Source organism: Psammomys obesus, unplaced genomic scaffold, assembly GCF_907164565.1.
Source record: "Psammomys obesus unplaced genomic scaffold, mPsaObe1.curated_primary_1811, whole genome shotgun sequence".
NCBI lineage: Eukaryota > Metazoa > Chordata > Mammalia > Rodentia > Muridae > Psammomys > Psammomys obesus.
The window spans coordinates 14,880,947-14,899,951 of NW_026591086.1; the positions used below are offsets into that span (position 1 = coordinate 14,880,947).

At 40.5% G+C, this 19,005-nt stretch overlaps 2 protein-coding genes across 4 annotated transcripts in view; both read left to right on the forward strand.

Annotated features, from left to right (window-relative positions):
• LOC129678875 (uncharacterized) overlaps positions 1 to 3,173 on the forward strand; it is a 5,516-nt gene extending 2,343 nt beyond the window's left edge. Inside the window, 2 exon segments of the mRNA XM_055609834.1 lie at positions 2,815 to 3,070; positions 3,072 to 3,173. Coding sequence (XP_055465809.1) covers positions 2,815 to 3,070; positions 3,072 to 3,173 — 358 coding nt within the window.
• Epsti1 (epithelial stromal interaction 1) overlaps positions 1 to 19,005 on the forward strand; it is a 95,339-nt gene that overhangs the window by 42,382 nt on the left and 33,952 nt on the right. The gene's annotated exons all lie outside the window — the stretch shown is intronic.

Here is a 19,005-nt window from a genome sequence, read left to right on the forward strand (position 1 = left end):
CACAGACGAACACGTCGCCTTGACTGGCTATTTAAGCAGAGCACAACCCGGGGTCTGGGTCCTTCCTTCACCATCTGCTAAAAGAGCTGTAACAATAAAGTTGTTGCTGGACACTCCTCGGTTGCCGCGTCATCCTTATCGGCGAAGGCTGCGCGCGACACTTGGGTAGTTGAAAATTTCCAAAGTCATAGAGACCATAAGTAATGCCACCAAATTTAGGTTCCCAAATGTGGGGAATTTTGAAAATAGATAACTTGAGGGTATAGAGCACCACAAGGGTCAGAAATGTCAGGGTAGGTGGGACAACATGGGTGCTTGAGATGAAACTAGTGGAGAGATCAGGGCAGCCCTTGCCAAACTTCATCAAAGTTGACTTCTAGTTCTTTCTACCAAGTCCTAAATTTGGTCTAGAGTGTACAAAAGAAAGGCTGGAAAAATAAGTCTAGTGTTTTCTCCAGTGATCAAATATAAGTAACAGCCCCCACTCCCTAGGTCCAACCCTGGTTAATCTTGTAGTTGATCTCAGGATAGAGAAGATAAGTGTTTATGGTCTGTCTGAGGTTCTGAGTTGTGCTCTTCTCTCAGGTAACAATTTCCAGAACGGTTTTACAGAAACAAGAGGTTCAGTTATTTAAAATGTATTAATTTACTAGTGTATATGTGTGTGTGTGTGTGTGTGTGTGTGTGTGTGTGTGTGTGCGCGCGCGCGCACACGCATGTGCGCGTGCAGAGTACATGTGGCGATCAGAGAACAACTTTCAGACATCAGCTTTCTTCTATGCTGGGATCCTAGAATCCAGCTCAGGTTGTCCAGTTTGTGAGGAAAAGCACCTTTAGCCACTGAGCCGTCTTGTTAGCTGAAGGAGCTCAATTCTTAAAACTTTGGTAGGAAAACCTTTTGTAAGCAAGCCAATTCCCAAAGAGGACCTTCCTCCTAAACTGCCACGCCCCTCCTCTGGCTCTGCCCCGAGACGGTAATAACAGAAACTTTGCCCCGCTTCCGCCATCTGAGCCATGTATCTCTTTCACGTCCACTTGGAGAGTTAGTTATGTGTGCTAAGTTCCTCAGAGGCACATCTGCATCTATTTTAGTTTCCTAGAGCTGAGAATCCAGACAGGTCTGCTGAATATGCACACTTGGGCCCCAAGTTTGCCTTCTAATCTGCTCGCAAAACTTGTAATGCCCTTCATGGGAACTTCTGAAAGACACTTAAGGGCTACAGGGCTCCCTGCCCATGTGGTAGGCTTCAGTCCAACCTTGAGTTCTGTAATTTAGGTAAGGTGACTGGAAAGTCATCCTATTCATAACTTTCTCGCTTATGCTAATGAAGTGAACTTAGAGATATAAAATCCCCGATTCTATTTTATTCAGAATAAAAGTGAACAGCTAATGACAGATCCAGTCTGAGGGAATTCCTTACTGGTGAGTGTTTAATCATGTTGTTGGTTGGGGGTTCACCAGATTTCCCCTCTGTAGCTAGCCTAGCCTAGCGTGTGTCACCTCCTTTGTTTCCCATGAACACTTCTCTCATGTTGGTACTTATCATATGCCTTTCCTATTCTCTGGTGACCGTAGGGACTCCTGCACCATCTCAAGTTTGGTAACATTTAGTTTATAGTTTTTTTTTTTTTTTTTTTTTGTGACTTACATTTATTTATTATTTTATGTGTATTGTGAAAGCATGTGTATGTGTAGAAGTCTGAAGGGATTGGTTGTCTCCATCATTTGTGTCCCAGGGATTATGCTCAAGTGGTAAGATTCAGCACCCTTCCCCACTGAGCATCTTACACTACCTAATTCAGTCTTGAACACATAGTTTGGGTCACATCATGCCCTGTTCTGAAATATTTGATTATTTTCTATTTCTGTTGCCTTAAAAAATGAAGTCTAGTCTCCATAGTGAAATTGTAGGGTGCCATGAGGTGCCTTAGTAAGATATCAGAAGGAACTCACAGGTTTTTGGCCTATGTCAAGTGAAAGGTTTGAGGAAGCAGGGCTTTGCCCTAAGTTTTACATTTTTAGGATCGGGGTTATTATAATTGTCTTATCACTTAAAAAAAAATCAGCCATGGGAGATCAGAGAGAGGTCCATGCTGTCACAGACAAAGCACTGGGTGTTAATTCTAATAGCCGGAATTTTGGGTGTCCAGTTACAGTTATGGTTGCAGAAGGCTGGATGCTTTTCTATATTCAGACATCTTACAGAGTGGCTCTATACCTGTTACAATACATTTCACTCACATAGCAACTTCTGGCATTAATGTCTCATGGACCTGCTTGCTTTCAGTAGGACAACACCCATGCCTACACATTAATACTAGGTTCATTTTCATTTTTCTCTGTATAACTGATAAAAGATAAATCGACCAGTATCTCATTGTAAAATAGTCCAACTTAACTATTAACATTAACCTAGCATTAATGTTTCCCTCCTGGGAGAGAAGAGTTCTTGGGCTTTGACTTCCTTAATTCAAACTGTAACTTGTTTCCTCTAGCTGGAGAATCTTTTCAAACTTCTGGGTCTCTGTTTTCTCAAGTACAGCATAGGATGAGTGCTGATAGCTGCTACTGAAAGGAAGACTGATGGATACTGTCCACAGAACATAGTGCTGGACTGAGGAAGCCCCATCTAGCACAGCAAGGAGGAACCTGGGAACCACTTTTTTAATCCAGGAGAGTCGCAAAGGTAGCCCTGGACCCAAAAAAGGCCCCTAGTGTACATACCACACCTTTTTGGCCTCTTTTGGAGGTCTTGAATCCAAGATGACAAAAGAGAGAGAGAGAGAAAAGAAAAGAAAAAAAAGAAATAAAAGAAACAGGGGTCATGCTAAAAAGGGCTCTGGCCACGTGCAGCCAATTTGCTGCATGATCAAGGACAAGGCCATTAAGAAGTTTGTCATTCAGAACATTGTAGAGGCCACTGCTGTCAGAGACATATCTGAAGCAAGTATTTTTTTTTTAATTTATGCGCTTCCCAAACTCTATGTCAAAATGCATTATTGTGTGAGCTGTGCCATTTGCAGCAAGGTGGTCAGGAATCGATCTCATGAAGCCAGGAAGAACGAAACAACTTCCCCCTCCCACACATATACCATGATTTAGACATGCTGGAGCTGCACCACAGCCTCCACCAAAGCCCATGCAAAGACACAAGGCTTTGGTGAAAGAATGACAGAAGAAAAAACAGTTTGGACAAAGTAAAATGGAAATTATAAAAAAAAAAGCCTTGAAGAAGAAGAAGAAGAAGAAGAAGAAGAAGAAGAAGAAGAAGAAGAAGAAGAAGAACAAGAACAAGAAGAAGAAGAACAAGAAGAAGAAGAACAAGAAGAAGAAGAACAAGAAGAAGAAGAACAAGAACAAGAAGAACAAGAACAAGAAGAACAAGAACAAGAAGAACAAGAACAAGAAGAACAAGAAGAAGAACAAGAAGAAGATACCAGAAAAGCAACTCTAGACAAATAAATAACTAACCAAGGAAGGAAGAAGACTGACATGGCAGGAAAATGTCAAAGGAAATGAGAAGGTTTATGGTTCAAACATGTAACTGGTTTTCTTTTCTCTTCTTCCCCCCCTTTTCTTTCCCTTCCCTCATGTCCTTCCCTAATAAAGAACATGGAGGATTCTTACCTTAGCAGAGACACAGCTCGAGAGAAGGGCATGGGTTGTATTGTGTGGTTCCCTTTGGTGCATAAGGCTTGTGAGCTTCAAATGCTGCCAGAAAAATTGATGTGAATATGTTTAGTTATGCACATTAATCCTTTGTACAAACAGGATATATAAAAACAAGAGAAAATGTGACAAATGACGATTTCATCATTACAACAAAAGGCAGAAAATGTAGAATTTTTTATGACAAAATGTAAGAAAGTAAAATATTAAATCTAACAAGCTAGTCTTACAAGAGGTATATAAATCATGTTTATTTATTTTCAAAAATCCTCTTGGGTAGCATAAAATAAATATCTAACTCTGTGATATTATGAGGGACATCTATAAAAGAGTTAAAAATCAAAAGCATGGAAAATATATCCATAAATGCCAGCAAAAGACAGCAGATGTAGCAATATTAATATGAAACAAATTGAATTCTAGGTGAAAAGCGTTCAATATTTTATGAAGATAAAAATACATAATCCCAAAGAAAATGAAACATAAATCTTTAGTAACGTAGATTTGAAATGTATGTAGGACACAAAAATTAGACAAAACACTATTATATTTTCTAATATCAAGTGTGGATTTACTGAATTTTTCCTTTATTTAGCTAATTCTCCATAGAAATGAATCAATCAAATGGCCCCACCCCCCCCAAAAAAGTGATACGAGAGCACCAGAAAGTATAATGGAGCTCTCAAGGAGATAAAAAGTTAAAACAAAAACAAAACACACACACACACACACACACACACACAAACACACAAACCTGATGCTAAATGGAATAAAGGGAGGGGTAACCTCAGAGCAAGACCCTATCCAGCTCAGCTTCTAACTTCTGAAAAGGAATTTTTTAAAATCTTACATATTGAAGGAATCCATCAGCAACAGAAGGTTGGTGCAAGTGCAATTGAAACGGGGGTCAAGTTCTAGCCCCAGTAAGCAGCATAACTTTGCAGTTTTGGCCACATGGTTCTGGCATTAGAGTCAAGGATACAAGAACGGGGCTGTGGAATTTCCCTCTGTGGCTATGGAAGGCCTCTGATGCCAGGTGTGTGTCAGGGCTGGTCCCATGTGGAGACCTAGAGAGGCTGTTGCATGAAGCAGTGAAGGTGGAGCCTGGATTTATTAGAGCCCCCAAGATGTTGGAAATTCTAGAGTCGTGGAATACCTGCCAAGGAGAGATGCCATATGTTGTAGTTACCAAAGCTGAAAGGAGTTGGAGATCCGGAGAACACTTTGACATCAGACATGGAGATGTAGAATTCAGAGTTTGCCTTACACATTTTTGTTCTTGTTTTCAGGATGTCTTCATTATGCTCCCTTCCTCCCTTTTGGAATGATAATGTATATTCTGTGACTTTGTATGTTGGAAGTATGCAGTCTGTTTTCATTTGTGTTTTGTTTTGTTTTGTTTTAACTGGGTTTATAGTTTGGATTGAATGTATTTTTGTGTTAAAATATGACTACAGGCCTATGGGGGCCAGCAAGTAGAATGTGGGTGGTTTGAATACAGATGGCATTTAAATAGATTTAAATGCTTAGACACTAGGGAGTAGAACTCTTTGAAAGGATTAGAAGGATTAGGAGTTGTCCACTTGTTGGGGGAAGTGTGTCACTGGGGGTGCGCCTTGGGGTTTCAAAAGCACATTCCAGGCTAGGCTAGTCTCTCTCTCTTTCTCTTTCTTTCTGTTTGTCTGTCTGTCTCTTTCTATGGATCAAGACATAGCTCTTGACTACTGTTCCAGCACATGTGTTACCATGCTCCCTGCCATTAAGATAATAGACTGAACTTCTGAAACTCTAAGCAAGCTCCCAATCAAATGCTTTCTTTTATAAGACTTGTCTTGGTCTTGGTGTCTCTTTACAGCAATAGACTAGTGACAAGGGGGGGCAAGATGGCGGTGCTGGGAGGTCTCTCATTCTGAGCAGCAGCAGAGCAGGATTGGCACAGTGACCAGCAATCAGAACTTGCGGCCATAAAACACAAGTGATTGTGTTTCCCAGGTGAGAGGATACCCCACGGTGGGGGATTCAATCAGCTTTAACTCACCCGGCTAAACCTCAGAAGAGATCCTGATTCTGCCAGGCCCTTGGTCGCCAGCCCAGAGCTACACGCCAGCGTGATCTGGTCACTGCCTCAGACTGAACTGTGGGCCCAGAACATCACAGACTGGATTTTCCAGTCGAGAGATAACCCTACGGAGCAGGAAACGATTGAGACCAACCTTAAGTCACCCAGACATCTCCTGGAAAAGACTCGGGTTCCGCGGGTGCCCCAGGAGCCAGCCTGGAGCCAGAACCGGGGACCCAGGCGCCTGCACAGAGCCCTGTCTGCGTGCCTGATTCACCGCCTCAGATAGAACTGTGGGCCCCAGGGCACCAGAGACTGCATTTCACTGTCAGGTGCAAACCCACAGGGAGGGAAATGGCTGGTCTGATCTCAGAGCACTCAGCCGACACCCCCACCCCGAAAAGGTCTCCGGAAAATTATCCAGTTTAGGCAGCCGCCCAGGCTCCCAAAGGCCAGAAAGGCGGAGCCACGGGCGGGTGTCTGTGCCTGTGGGTTCTACTCGCCACCCCAGACAGAACAAAGGTCCCTAAAGCAAAGACTGTGTGTCTCTGGCAGGAGGAAACCCCCAGCAGAGGGGATCATCAGGTCTAACGCTCAGGACACCCAGCACCAAAAAACTTTCTGGATTCACGCAGACTCTAGGCTCTAGCTTTCTAATGCAGGCAGGAGTGCTGTGCTCAGCCACCATTATTGAGTACTCCTAGGGCACTGGGGCACACAGCTGCATCCTCAGACATACAAAACCCGGAGAGCCATTACAGCAGCCTTCAGATACTGTGCCAAGGATCAACCAGTTATCCCTAACTAGACTGACAAAACTGTGGGAATCCCTGGTCCTACAAGAGGGCTGCACCCACAGTGTCTGGACCAGAGCAGTGCCTGCAGCTGCCATCCCAGACAGGGACACACAGCTTCTGGTCCAGAGTGAGGCACCCAGCCTCCAGACCAGAGTGGCACCCCCAGGCGCCAACTCAACCTAGGTGCACATTCTCCAGGCCCAGAGCGGAGCACTCAGCCTCTGGCCCAGAGACTTGCTGGGCGCACCTCTCACTTTCCCGGGCAGAACTGTGTGCCCCAGGATAACAGACTGAGTTTCCCTGTTGGGAGAAAACCCCACAGCTAGGGAATCAGCAGGTTCTTCAAGAGGACTGTACCTGGAAAACTGTAACAGCAGCAGCTCACTAAATTTATAACGAGAAACCCAGCAGTGGGGCAGCTGTCTTGAGAACTTCTATGGGTAAGAGGAGATCCCCCCCTGCCTAACAAAGACCATAGCTTCTACTCAGGGCTATACACCTGAGGTGAGCAGTGGCAATTCCTGAGAAACACTGGCCATACAGTGACCATAACCAAAAAGCAGAGGAGGACTCCTTCAGGAAAAATCATCTTCTGGCCAAGGGGATTCTCCCTACCTCAGGACTCCAGGAAGCACAGAAACTAACAGCCAACACCTAAAACAGCCCAATGGGTAGAGGTCAGCGTAAAAGCTCAACCAACAAAAGACAGAGCAATATGGCATCTCCAGAACCCAGCCATCCAGGGGTGAACAGCCCTGGACAACGCAGCATAATAGAAAATCAAGAAGATGACCTTACATCTATGCTGATGAAGAGGATAATAGAGGAAACAAATAAAATGTGTAAAGAATTAGAGGAAGATAAAACCAAACAGATCATGGCTATCCGTAAAGAAATAGAGGAAGTTAAAAACAAGCAGATTATGGCCATCCGTGAAGAAATACGGGAAATGCAGCCAAAGAGTTTGCGGCCTTCAGAGAAGAAATAATTAAATCACTGAAAGAAATAAAAGAAACAGAGTTGAAGGAACTAAAAGAAAAAGAGGAAAATACAACCAGATAGGTGAAGGAAGTAAACAAAACAACTCAAGACTTGAAGATAGAACTGGAAAAATTAAAGAAAACACAAATGGAGGAAATAATGGAGAGGAAGAATTTAGGGAAGAAAACAGGAACTACAGAGGTAAGCATAACCAACAGACTACAAGAGATGGAAGAAAGAATCTCAGGTGTAGAATATACAATGGAAGAAATCGATGTATCTGTCAAAGAAAATGTTAAATACAAAAAAATCCTGACACAGACCGTCCAAGAAATCCAAGACAATATGAAAAGACAAAACCTAAGAATAATAGGAATAGAGGAAAAAGAAGACTCCCTTCTCCAAGGCCCAGAAAATATTTTCAACAAAATCATTGAAGAAAATTTCCCCAAGTTAAAGGAGAAGCCAATAAGAATACATGAGGTCTACAGAACACCCAACAAATTTGACCAGAAAAGAAAATCCTCCCGCCACATAATAATCAAACAGTAAGTATACAGAACAAAGAAAAAATACTAAAAGCTGCAAGGGAAAAAGGCCAAGTAACATATAATGGCAAACCCATTAGAATCACACCTGACTTTTCAACAGAAACTATGAAAGCCAGAAGGGCCTGGACGGATATCATGCAGACCCTAAAAGAACACAGATGTCAGCCCAGGCTACTATACCCTGCAAAACTCTCAGTCCTCATAGACAGAGAAAACAAGATATTCAATGACGAAAACAAATTTCAACAATACCTACACACAAATCCAGCATTACAGAAGACACTGGAAGGGAAAATACAACCCAAGAAAATTAGCTTCTGTCAAGAAAACACAGGAAATAATTAACCTTACTACAGTAAAACAAAAAGCAACTAAGCACACAACCTTATGACCACAGCCAACATCAAAATCAAAGGATCTAACCGCCACTGGTCATTAATCTCTCTCAACATCAATGGACTCAACTCTCCAGTAAAAAGACACAGATTAACAGAATGGATACGTAAACAAAACCCAGCAATCTGTTGCATACAAGAAACACACCAAAGGCACAAAGATAGACATTACCTGAGGGTAAAAGGTTGGAAGATGACTTTCCAAGCAAATGGACCAAGAAACAAGCAGGAGTAGCCATTCTAATATCTGATAAAATAGACTTTCAACCAAAATTAATAAAAAGAGATGGGGAAGGACACTTCATACTCATCAAGGGAAAATTCCACCAGGAAGACATCACAATCCTGAACATCTATGCCCCAAATACAAGAGCACCCACATTTGTAAAAGAAACATTGATAAAATTTAAACCACATATAGATCCCCACACATTAATAGTGGGAGACTTCAACACCCCACTCTCAACAAAGGACAGGTCAACAAAACAGAAATTAAACAAAGAAACAATATCTCTGACAGAGGTCATGAATCAAATGGACTTCACAGACATTTACAGAACTTTACACCCAAACACAAAAAAATTTACGTTCTCAGCACCTCATGGAACCTTCTCCAAAATAGACCATATAGTTGGTCACAAAGCAAGCCTCAACAGATACAAGAAGATTGAAATAATCCCTTGTATCTTGTCTGATCACCATGGAATAAAGCTGGACCTCAACAATAACAGAAATAGCAAAAAGCCTACACACACATGGAAACTGAACAACTTGTTACTAAATGACAGCTGGGTCAGGGAAGAAATAAAGAAATTAAAGTCTTCCTAGAACTCAATGAAAATGAAGACACAACATACCCAAACTTGTGGGACACAATGAAAGCAGTGCTAAGAGGAAAGTTCATAGCACTAAGTGCCTTCAAGAAGAAATTCGAGACAACTCATTCAAGCAACTTAATGGCCCACTTAAAAACCCTAGAAAAAGAAGAAGCAGACACACCAAAAAGGAGTAGACGGCTGGAAATAATCAAACTCAGGGCTGAAATCAATCAATTAGAAACAAATAAAACAATTCAAAGAATCAATGAAACCAAGAGCTGGTTCTTTGAGAAAATCAACAAGATCGACAAACCCTTAGCCAAGCTAACTAAAAGGCAGAGAGACACCACCCAAATCAACAAAATCAGAAATGAAAAGGGGACATAACTACAGACACTGAGGAAATCCAAACAATCATTAGGACTTACTTCAAAAGTCTATATGCCACAAAATTTGAAAATCTAAATGAAATGGACAATTTTCTTGATCGATTTGACTTACCAAAGCTGAATCAGGACCAGGTAAATCAATTAAATAGTCCTATATTCCCCAAAGAAATAGAAGCAGTCATCAAAAGTCTCCCATCCAAAAAAAGCCCAGGATGAGATGGCTTCAGCGCAGAATTCTACCAGACCTTCAAAGAAGAGCTAACTCCAATTCTCTTCAAACTATTCCACAAAATAGAAACAGAAGGAATATTACCAAACTCATTCTATGAAGCCACAGTCACATTGGTACCTAAACCTCACAAAGACTCAACAAAGAAAGAGAATTTCAGGTCAATCTCCCTTATGATACAAAAATACTTAACAAAATACTTGCAAAACGAATCCAAGAACACATCAAAGATATTATCCACTATGACCAAGTAGGCTTCATCCCAGGTATGCAGGGGTGGTTCAATATACGGAAATCCATCAATGTGATCCACCATATTAACAAACTGAAAAAAAAACTACATGATAATCTCCCTAGATGCTGAAAAAGTATTTGACAAAATCCAACATCCATTCATGTTTAAAGTATTGGAGAGATCAGGGACACAAGGCACATATCTAAACATAGTAAAGGTGATATACAGCAAGCCTATAGCCAACATCAAACTGAACGGAGAGAAACTTAAAGCAATCCCACTGAAATCAGGGATAAGACAAGGCTGCCCACTCTCTCCATATTTCTTCAACATAGTGCTGGAAGTCCTTTCTTGAGCAATAAGACAATTGAAGGAAATGCAGGGGATACAGATGGGAAAGGAAGAAGTCAAATTATCACTATTTGCAGATGATATGATAGTATACCTGAGTGACCCCAAAAACTCTACCAGGGAACTCCTATAGCTGATAAACACCTTCAGCAAAGTGGCCAGATACAAAATTAACTCAAAAAAATTAGTAGCACTCCTGTACACAAAAGACAAAAGGGCTGAGAAAGAAATTAGAGAAACAACACCATTCACAATAGCCACAAATGACATAAAGTACCTTGGTGTGACCCTAACCAAGCAAGACAAAGACTTATATGAAAAAAATTTCAAGTCTCTGAAGAAAGAATTAGAAGAAGATATGAGAAGATGGAAAGATCTCCCATGCTCATGGCTTGGCAGGATTAACATAGTAAAAATGGCCATCTTACCAAAAGCAATCTACAGATTTAATGCAGTTCCCATCAAATTGCCAACACAATTCTTCACAGACCTGGAAAGAAAAATTCTCAACTTCGTATGGAATAACAAGCAACTGAGAATTTCTAAAACAATCCTCTACAATAAAAGATCTTCTGGAGGTATCTCCATCCCTGATCTCAAGCTGTACTATAGAGCAACAGTTATAAAAACTGCATAGTACTGGCATAGACAGAATGGTGGATCAATGGAACCGAACGAAGACCCAGAAATAAACCCACACACTTATGGACACCTGATTTTTGACAAAGATGCCAAAACCATACAATGGAAAAAAAGATAGCATCTTCAACAAATGGTGCTGGTCCAACTGGATGTCTACATGTAGAAAAATGAAAATAGATCCATACTTATCACTCTGCACAAAACTGAAGTCCAAATGGATCAAAGACCTCAACATAAAACCAGACACATTAAATCGGCTAGAAAAAAAAGTGGGGAATACCCTAGAACTCATTGGTACAGGAGGAAACTTCCTGAACAGAACACCAACAGCACAGGCTCTAAGAGCAACAATCAATAAATGGGACCTCATGAAACTGAAAAGCTTCTGTAAAGCAAAGGACACTGTCATCAAAACAAAACGACTGCCTACAGATTGGGAAAGAATCTTCACCAACCCTTTATCTGACAGAGAACTCATATCCAGTATATATAAAGAACTAAAGAAGCTAAAAAACAGCAAACCAAGTAATCCAATTAAAAAATGGGGAACAGAGCTAAAGAGAGAATTCTCTGTAGAGGAATATCGAATGGCAGAGAAGCACTTAAAGAAATGCTCAACCTCATTAGCCTTTAGGGAAATGCAAATCAAAACCACACTGAGATTTCACCTTACACCCATCAGAATGGCCAAGATCAAAAACTCAAGTGACAACACATGCTGGAGAGGTTGTGGAGAAAGGGGGAACCCTTCTGCACTGCTGGTTTGAATGTAAACTTGTACAACCACTCTGGAAATCAATCTGGTGCTTTCTCAGACAACTAGGTATAGTGCTTTCTCAAGATCCAGCCATACCACTCCTAGGCATATTTCCAAAAGAGGCTCAAGTACACAAAAAGGACATTTGCTCAACCATCTTTGTAGCAACTTTATTTGTAATAGCCAGAAGCTGGAAACAGCCCAGATGCCCCTAAACTGAAGAATGGATGCAGAAACTGTGGTACATCTATACAATGGAGTATTACTCAGCAATGAAAAATAAGGAAATCATGAAATTTGCAGGTAAATGGTGGGACCTGGAAAGGATCATCCTGAGTGAGTTGTCCCAGAAGCAAAAAGACACGCATGGTATATACTCACTCATATAAACATACAACTTAGAATAAACCCACTAAAATCTGTACATCTAAACAAACTAAGCAAAAGAGAGGACCCTAACTAAAATGTTCAATCCCCATCCTGAAAGTCAAAGAGGATGCACATCAGAAGAAAAAGAAAACAGGAAACAACCTAGGAACCTGCTACAGAGGACCTCTGAAAGCCAGAAGAAAACAGGAAACAACCTTGGAATCTGCCACAGAGGGCCTCTGAAAGCCTCTGCCATGCAGACTGTCAAAGCAGAGCCTGATGGCCAACTGATGGGCAGAGTGAATGGAATTTTATGTAAGAAGTGGGAAATAGTAAGAGCTGGAGAGGACAGAAACTCCACAAGGAGAGCAACAGAACAAGATAATTTGAACACAGGGAACTTCCCAGAGACTCATACTCCAACAAAGGACTATTTGTGGAGATAACCTAGAACCCTGACAATGCAGCCACTTCTGATGAGAACTAATAGACTAAGATCAGAAAGAAGGAGAGGAGGACCTCCCCTATCAGTGGACTTGGGGAGGGTCATGCATGCAGAAAGGGGGGGGGAGGGTGGGACTGGGAGGGGAGGAGGGAGGGGCTTATGGGGAGGTACAAAATGAATAAAGTATAATTAATAAAAGTTAAAAAAAAAAAAGAATAGTGACAAGAACAAGTAACTAATCAGAAGAGGCTCGGGAGAACCACTTTTTCAAATAAACTTAAATTTCAAGTAATACATTAAAAGAAGCCCTTCCTCCCCTTTTATTTTGAAATCATTTTCACCTTAAAGACAAAATATAAAAATAGTATAATTGCCATTGACACCTTCCTATAGGAGAATTTAATAGCTTATGTAAGTATAATTATCAACATTAGGCAATTAGCATTGGTATAGTACCATATATGTAAAGAATGTTAAAAATTTGCCATTTTCCTCCAAGTTTCTTTTCTATTTTAGGATCAAATTAAAGAGCACATCTAGTCATCATGACTCCTTAATTTTCTCCTATCCATGATTCTGCAACATTTGAACTCCCTTCCATTTGAAGCTGTCTGACATTTCTCACTCTTAGACTAAAGATATATATTTAAACATTCATATCTGTATGAACACATACTAGAAAATTATTTCTAGTTACATATCTTAGTACTGTATTATATGTACATGGATACTTATACTCTGATTGCTCACTAGAATAACATAAAATATTCATCAGTAAGAATGTGGTAAGACTATATTTAGCTCGTAAAGGATTAAGTTAGATATGTAGGAATTCATATGGATGGAATCCAAAGGATGGTGTTAATTGAGAAAAGTAAGAGTAAAACAAAACATAGTATTCCACTTAGGGGAAAAATATCTCTGTTTAGGGAAAAAAAAAAAAGCTGTGATGAAAAAGAAATTCAAATCAACAACCAAAAAGAGTGTTCTTCCAGATAAAGTGATAAGTGCTGGTGTGTGACTCCAAAGACTAATCTTTGTCCTCTGGCAGTGGGAAAACCAGACAAAGAGAGCCTCTACCATGCTCGGCAGGCCTACTTTGAGTGTTACCACCAAACAGGAGCAACGAGTATTCAGAATCATAGGGGTTACCATGCCACTCCAGGCCTGGCTCAGGCATCTGCTTTCATTCTTCAGCCCAGAGCTCAGACACAGCTGCATCTAGTTGAATGGCAGCAAGGAAATGTCATCTCTTCTATGCTAAGATGTACAGAGTTGAGTCTCTTCTGCTTCCTCCTAATTACCATCCCCTGAAGTAAAGCACTCCTCACTTGAGTATCTTTCTGAACAAATGTTTACCAATCAGGAAATTGCCCAGAAAGATACATAGAAAATAATTCATATTGAGAGAAGTACCACATAGGACATCATTATTTTATTCCTTAAACTCTTCTATTCTCTGTTCCTTTTTATTAACTCATATTATATTCACATATTACTTTTAAAAATGAAAAATTTAAAGCATTAATAGTAGTTAAATAAGTGGAAATCATTATTTTAAATACATGATTAATTTAACAAAATTTATCTTTCCCAGCACTACTAGATTATTTCCTTGTGATCTTATGAATAGGACTTGTATGTGTATCATAGCCCAGTTTCTCCTGGATTCTTTTTATACAGGCTCTGTTAGTGCCAGTAGATGCATGACTGTATTTTTGTACACAACCAGTTATAGGTAATCAGATTGTGCAAAATAATGCTTCCAAGGTCCCCAGCAGAGACTCAGGATCTAAATGTTGCCCATGTGAATGAATGGGTGAACGAAAAAGTGATTACTCACTCACTTAAATGTTATGGTACCGAAGTTAGGTCTGTGAAGCTATTGGAAAATACAGGTAGACTATCCTGTTAGCATGTACACAGACAGTTTCCTAGATACACTGAAGTTTTATTTCCAAATGTGGTTTATAACATGAATTATTCATAAGTCAGAATCATATGGATCCAAGATAATTATGTGTATTAAATATCCATCTGTAGTACTGTGGTAGCTCTTAAGATCACCCTGGGTGCTTTTAAGAAACAGATTTCCAGATTTCATTCCAGACATGCTGGAATATCAAAGGCCTGAACCCAGTGATTTTTAAGACACTTCATTGATGAGTCTTAGGTTTATAGTCCCACATAGGTAGGCTTTTCTTTTTTTTTTCATTTTTTTTATTTTTAGTTACATTTTATTAACTCTGTATCCCAGCTGTATCCTGCTCCCTCATTCCCTCCCATCCTCCCTCCCTCACCTCCTCCCTGCCCCTTTCCAAGTCCACTGATAGGAGAGGACCTCCTCCCCTTTCATCTGACCCTGTTTTATAAGGTATCTTCAGGACTGGCTGCAAAGTCCTCCTCTGTGGCCTAGCAGGGCTGCTCCTCCCTTGGGGGGTGGGGAGGTCAAAGAGCCCGCAATTGAGTTCATGTCAGAAATAGTCCCTGTTCCCACCAGAGAAGCGAACAAGCAGTTTCTCAAGGCAATGGGTTTTCAAAAAGAATGCCTAGGCCTACTGCAGTTTGCAGACATTGTGCAGGGATAACACTGGGCCAACAGAGTGTAGGTCCAAGAGGGATATCCAAAGCAACAAAATTAATGGCCTGGCAGCTCAAGGTCCTGCAGCAAAAAGTACGAGCTGTTTCAGACAGGAGCAGCTGAAAGCCATCAGGTTATAGAAAAACAAACAAAACAAAACAAAAAAATGATCTGAAAGAGTTCATTGAAAATGTCTCTGTTTATAATTTCTCACTAAACACAGCACAAGTAAATACTTAAAGCAGAAAGGGAGAAAATGAGTGAGAATTTTAGTTTCTTTAAAACCACAGAAATGTTATGGAAATATGTTTTTGTTTTAATCCTAGGTGTGGGATAGGGGGCTGCTTCAGACTGTCCACAGAAGCTGACTATGATTTGCCTCGTGCTCTAGGAGTGAAGTTATTTTTTGCCAGCTGCATATAGTTTATGTTTGGAATTTTGGGGACTTTGGAGAGAGTATATAAATGCTTAGGCACCCAATAGGCAGCAGCTTTTGCCCTGGCCTTCTGCTCTCTCTGCTCTTGCTGCTTCTGCTGTTGGCTGTTTGCTGTTTGCTGGATTGATGGTTTCTGGTTGGAAGTATCCTGACTATGAAGATCAAACTCACCCAAAGAACTTGACACCTCTAATCAGCAGGAAGTAGTCTAAAGATATTGATGCCTCCTTTCCATCCTAACCTTGTTTCTCTCCTACCTAATATTGGGTAGTTGGAAGGGATAAGGGGTGTTGTAGAAAGGTTAGGAAAAAGAACACAATAAAGGAGCTGAAAGTTCAGCTACAATAAACCCTAAACCATTGCTGCCATTTATGTTGTTAATTGTGTTTCTTCTTCGGTGAACTATGTATTTCTATCTCTTGCCCACTAGTAGGTTGGGTTCTTTGTCTTTTGAAATTTTATTTATCAGTGTTCTTCCTGCATTTTGCACAAAAACTCTTTATTATGTTTCTTCTGTTATAAATATTTTCTGTGATCTTCCTTTTCATTTTATATGTAGTATTTGCTTTTCATGTATAAGCACAAATACACAGAGCTGTAAGTGTAAATAAAAATGAAACGTCTTAGAATTTGGCATAGGTTTGAAATATGGTGTTAAGTTTCTTAGCTGGCAGATATAAAGCTGTATAGCAGTATAGCAGCTGTAACTTGGCTCTTTGTGCTTATATTTTAAACCTTAAAAAAAGAACCTATAGTTGTAAAATAAATGTATTATCAATAACACAAACATGATCAGGCAGAAACAATAATTTAGTCATGATGAAGAACCCTTGGGACCACATATGGCTTGCAGAAGGCTTTGTTTTGTATTGATAATTTCATAGTTTGCTTGGAGCCAGCAGTGAAAGCCTGCAAAGTTTTAAAACTTTTAAAATTAAATTTCAGCACTTTAGTCTTATGGCATTGCTGGCTTGTTACCTATTGGCAATGCTGTTCTGTGACTAAGTAGTAGGTGACTCCTCTCACGTGGGAAATAATTTTCTAACTTGTCAAAGCCTCACCATGATCAATGTTCTTCCTGTCTTTGACCCAATTGGCAAACGTCACTTATTGCTAAGTCTAATCTCCTGTTTTCTTTACTCGTGGACATTATTTGTCTGGACCTTGTAGCTAATCGACTCTGTGCGTAAAAATCACTGGGACGGTTTCATCATTCACAGTTTTCAGGGAGGGTGGTTTCATAATTGCGGCTATTAAAACTACTAGTTTCGCATTTGTGTGTCGTATACTCCGATGTTCACTAGACTAACATCAGTGTTCACCAGGAAGTCTGTTGAGTGCTTTATACCTATATGGTATAAAGCTTTCCTATTTTGTATTATTTATTTCAAAATGCCAAACTGTATGATGTCATCAGCCTTTGTCTATTCGGGTCAAAGTAAGTAATCCTGGGCTCGTGGCTAGGTTGCGTGCTGTGTGATTGCTGAGGTTGCCTGCTTCTCAGGGTTGTGTTTTTACTTCATTCTTAGCACCCTCCTTTCTCAGCTCAAGCTTCTAATTTTGTTTAAATGCTGTGTTCTACCCAAGAAATTGCTCACCATGATGTTGGCATTTTTGTTTCATTTCTAAGTCCCTGAATAGACATTCCACAACTGACTGCAACTGGCTCTTGTGAGACCATGTGTTTCCTTTGATGCCTGTGCCCTAAGTCCTTGATGATATGAATCTAAGCATTAGGCCTAAAATTATAGGATATAGAACAACAGAAAGAAGAAAGGAAGATGGGAGCAGGCCACAGGAGATTGCAGCAATATAAATCAGGCCCCTATGAGGTGTTGGTTACAAATGTGGCGTAAGAAGTAAAAATTCAAGAGTTAAATCAGTAAAGAAGAAGAGGAGTTAATCAAAGTTGGCATAATGAAGCAGAATTTGAAGACTAGGATGTAACTCCAGTTCTCTGTGCTAGAAATAGGTAAGAAGAGAAACTGAGTAGTAATTTGGATTAAGGAAAAAACAAAGGCCCTACTCCCTGTCTAGTACAGGCCAAGGCCAACTTTTTCAAAGCCAAAATGAAATGCCAGAAATGTGTGCCTGAGTCACCAATACTGTGTATGTTTGGGTGTGTGGTATACATACTTGTATGTGTATATTTATGTATGCTAACGTGTGTGTGTGTGTGTGTGTGTGCCTATATTCATGCATGTAGAGGTCAGAGGTCACCTTTGGGTGTTTTATTCTATTGTTTCTTTACCTTAATTAGTTAATTAATTAATTTAATGGTTTAGGGTCTCACTATGTAGCCCTAGGTGGCCTGGAACTTTCTGTATAGACCAGGCTGAACTCCAACTCACAGAGATCCTCCTGGCCTTGCCTGCAGTGTGCTGGGATTAGAGTCATGGGCCATCACAGCCATCTGCTATCATCTGTTTTGAGCTAGAATCTCTCGTGGAACCTGGAACTCATTAATTTTCTAGACAGCAAGCCCTAGGGGCTCCCCGATATCTGTACTGTCAGCAATGGGACTACAGGTGTGTATCACCATACCCAACTTTTCATGTGGGCCCTGGAGTTCTGATCTCAAGATCTCATTCTTGTATAGCAAACATTTTGTTGGCTGGGCCATTCTTGTGTGTGTGTGTGTGTGTGTGTGTGTGTGTGTGTGTGTGTTGTGGGATGTCTTTCTGTGTCTAGATAAAGGGTCTATTTCTGTTTCAAAATCATAAAGGGTTCTTGGTCCATAGATGGGAGAGAACTCCTGGCCTACAGGCTTCGTGTATCCCATGAATAGCCAGAGTGATGTGGGGAATGCAATGACTGCGGACAGGTTTCTGGAGAGCGAAGGCCTTAACTAAGACCGAAGTGAAGTGAGGTGTCATCAGGGATTAGTGCTCCTCGGGTCTATGCCAAAGTCTGATGTCAAACTTGAGATATACACAGAGGAAAGTAAACACTATCCTGTGGAGGTGCAGGGAGAATTTATCTCTGTCGATAGGACAAAGGGCAAAATGTGAACCAAGAGGCTCACGTTTCACAAACCTAATCATATGTCTTTAAAACATGTGTTCTTCAAAATGCAGTCATGCAAAACCACTTCATTTTGATTTTCTGCTGCACCTTGATCTTTAACCTGTCGTTCTCCCTAGGATATTCTTAGTCATCACGCCATCAAAGTCCAGGCGGATATCCAAAGGCACAATAAACAGTGCTATTTCTAGTTCTTTTCTTTTTTTTTTACCTTTCCTTTCCTTTTTATCTTCCTTCCTTCCTTCCTTCCTTCCTTCCTTCCTTCCTTCCTTCCTT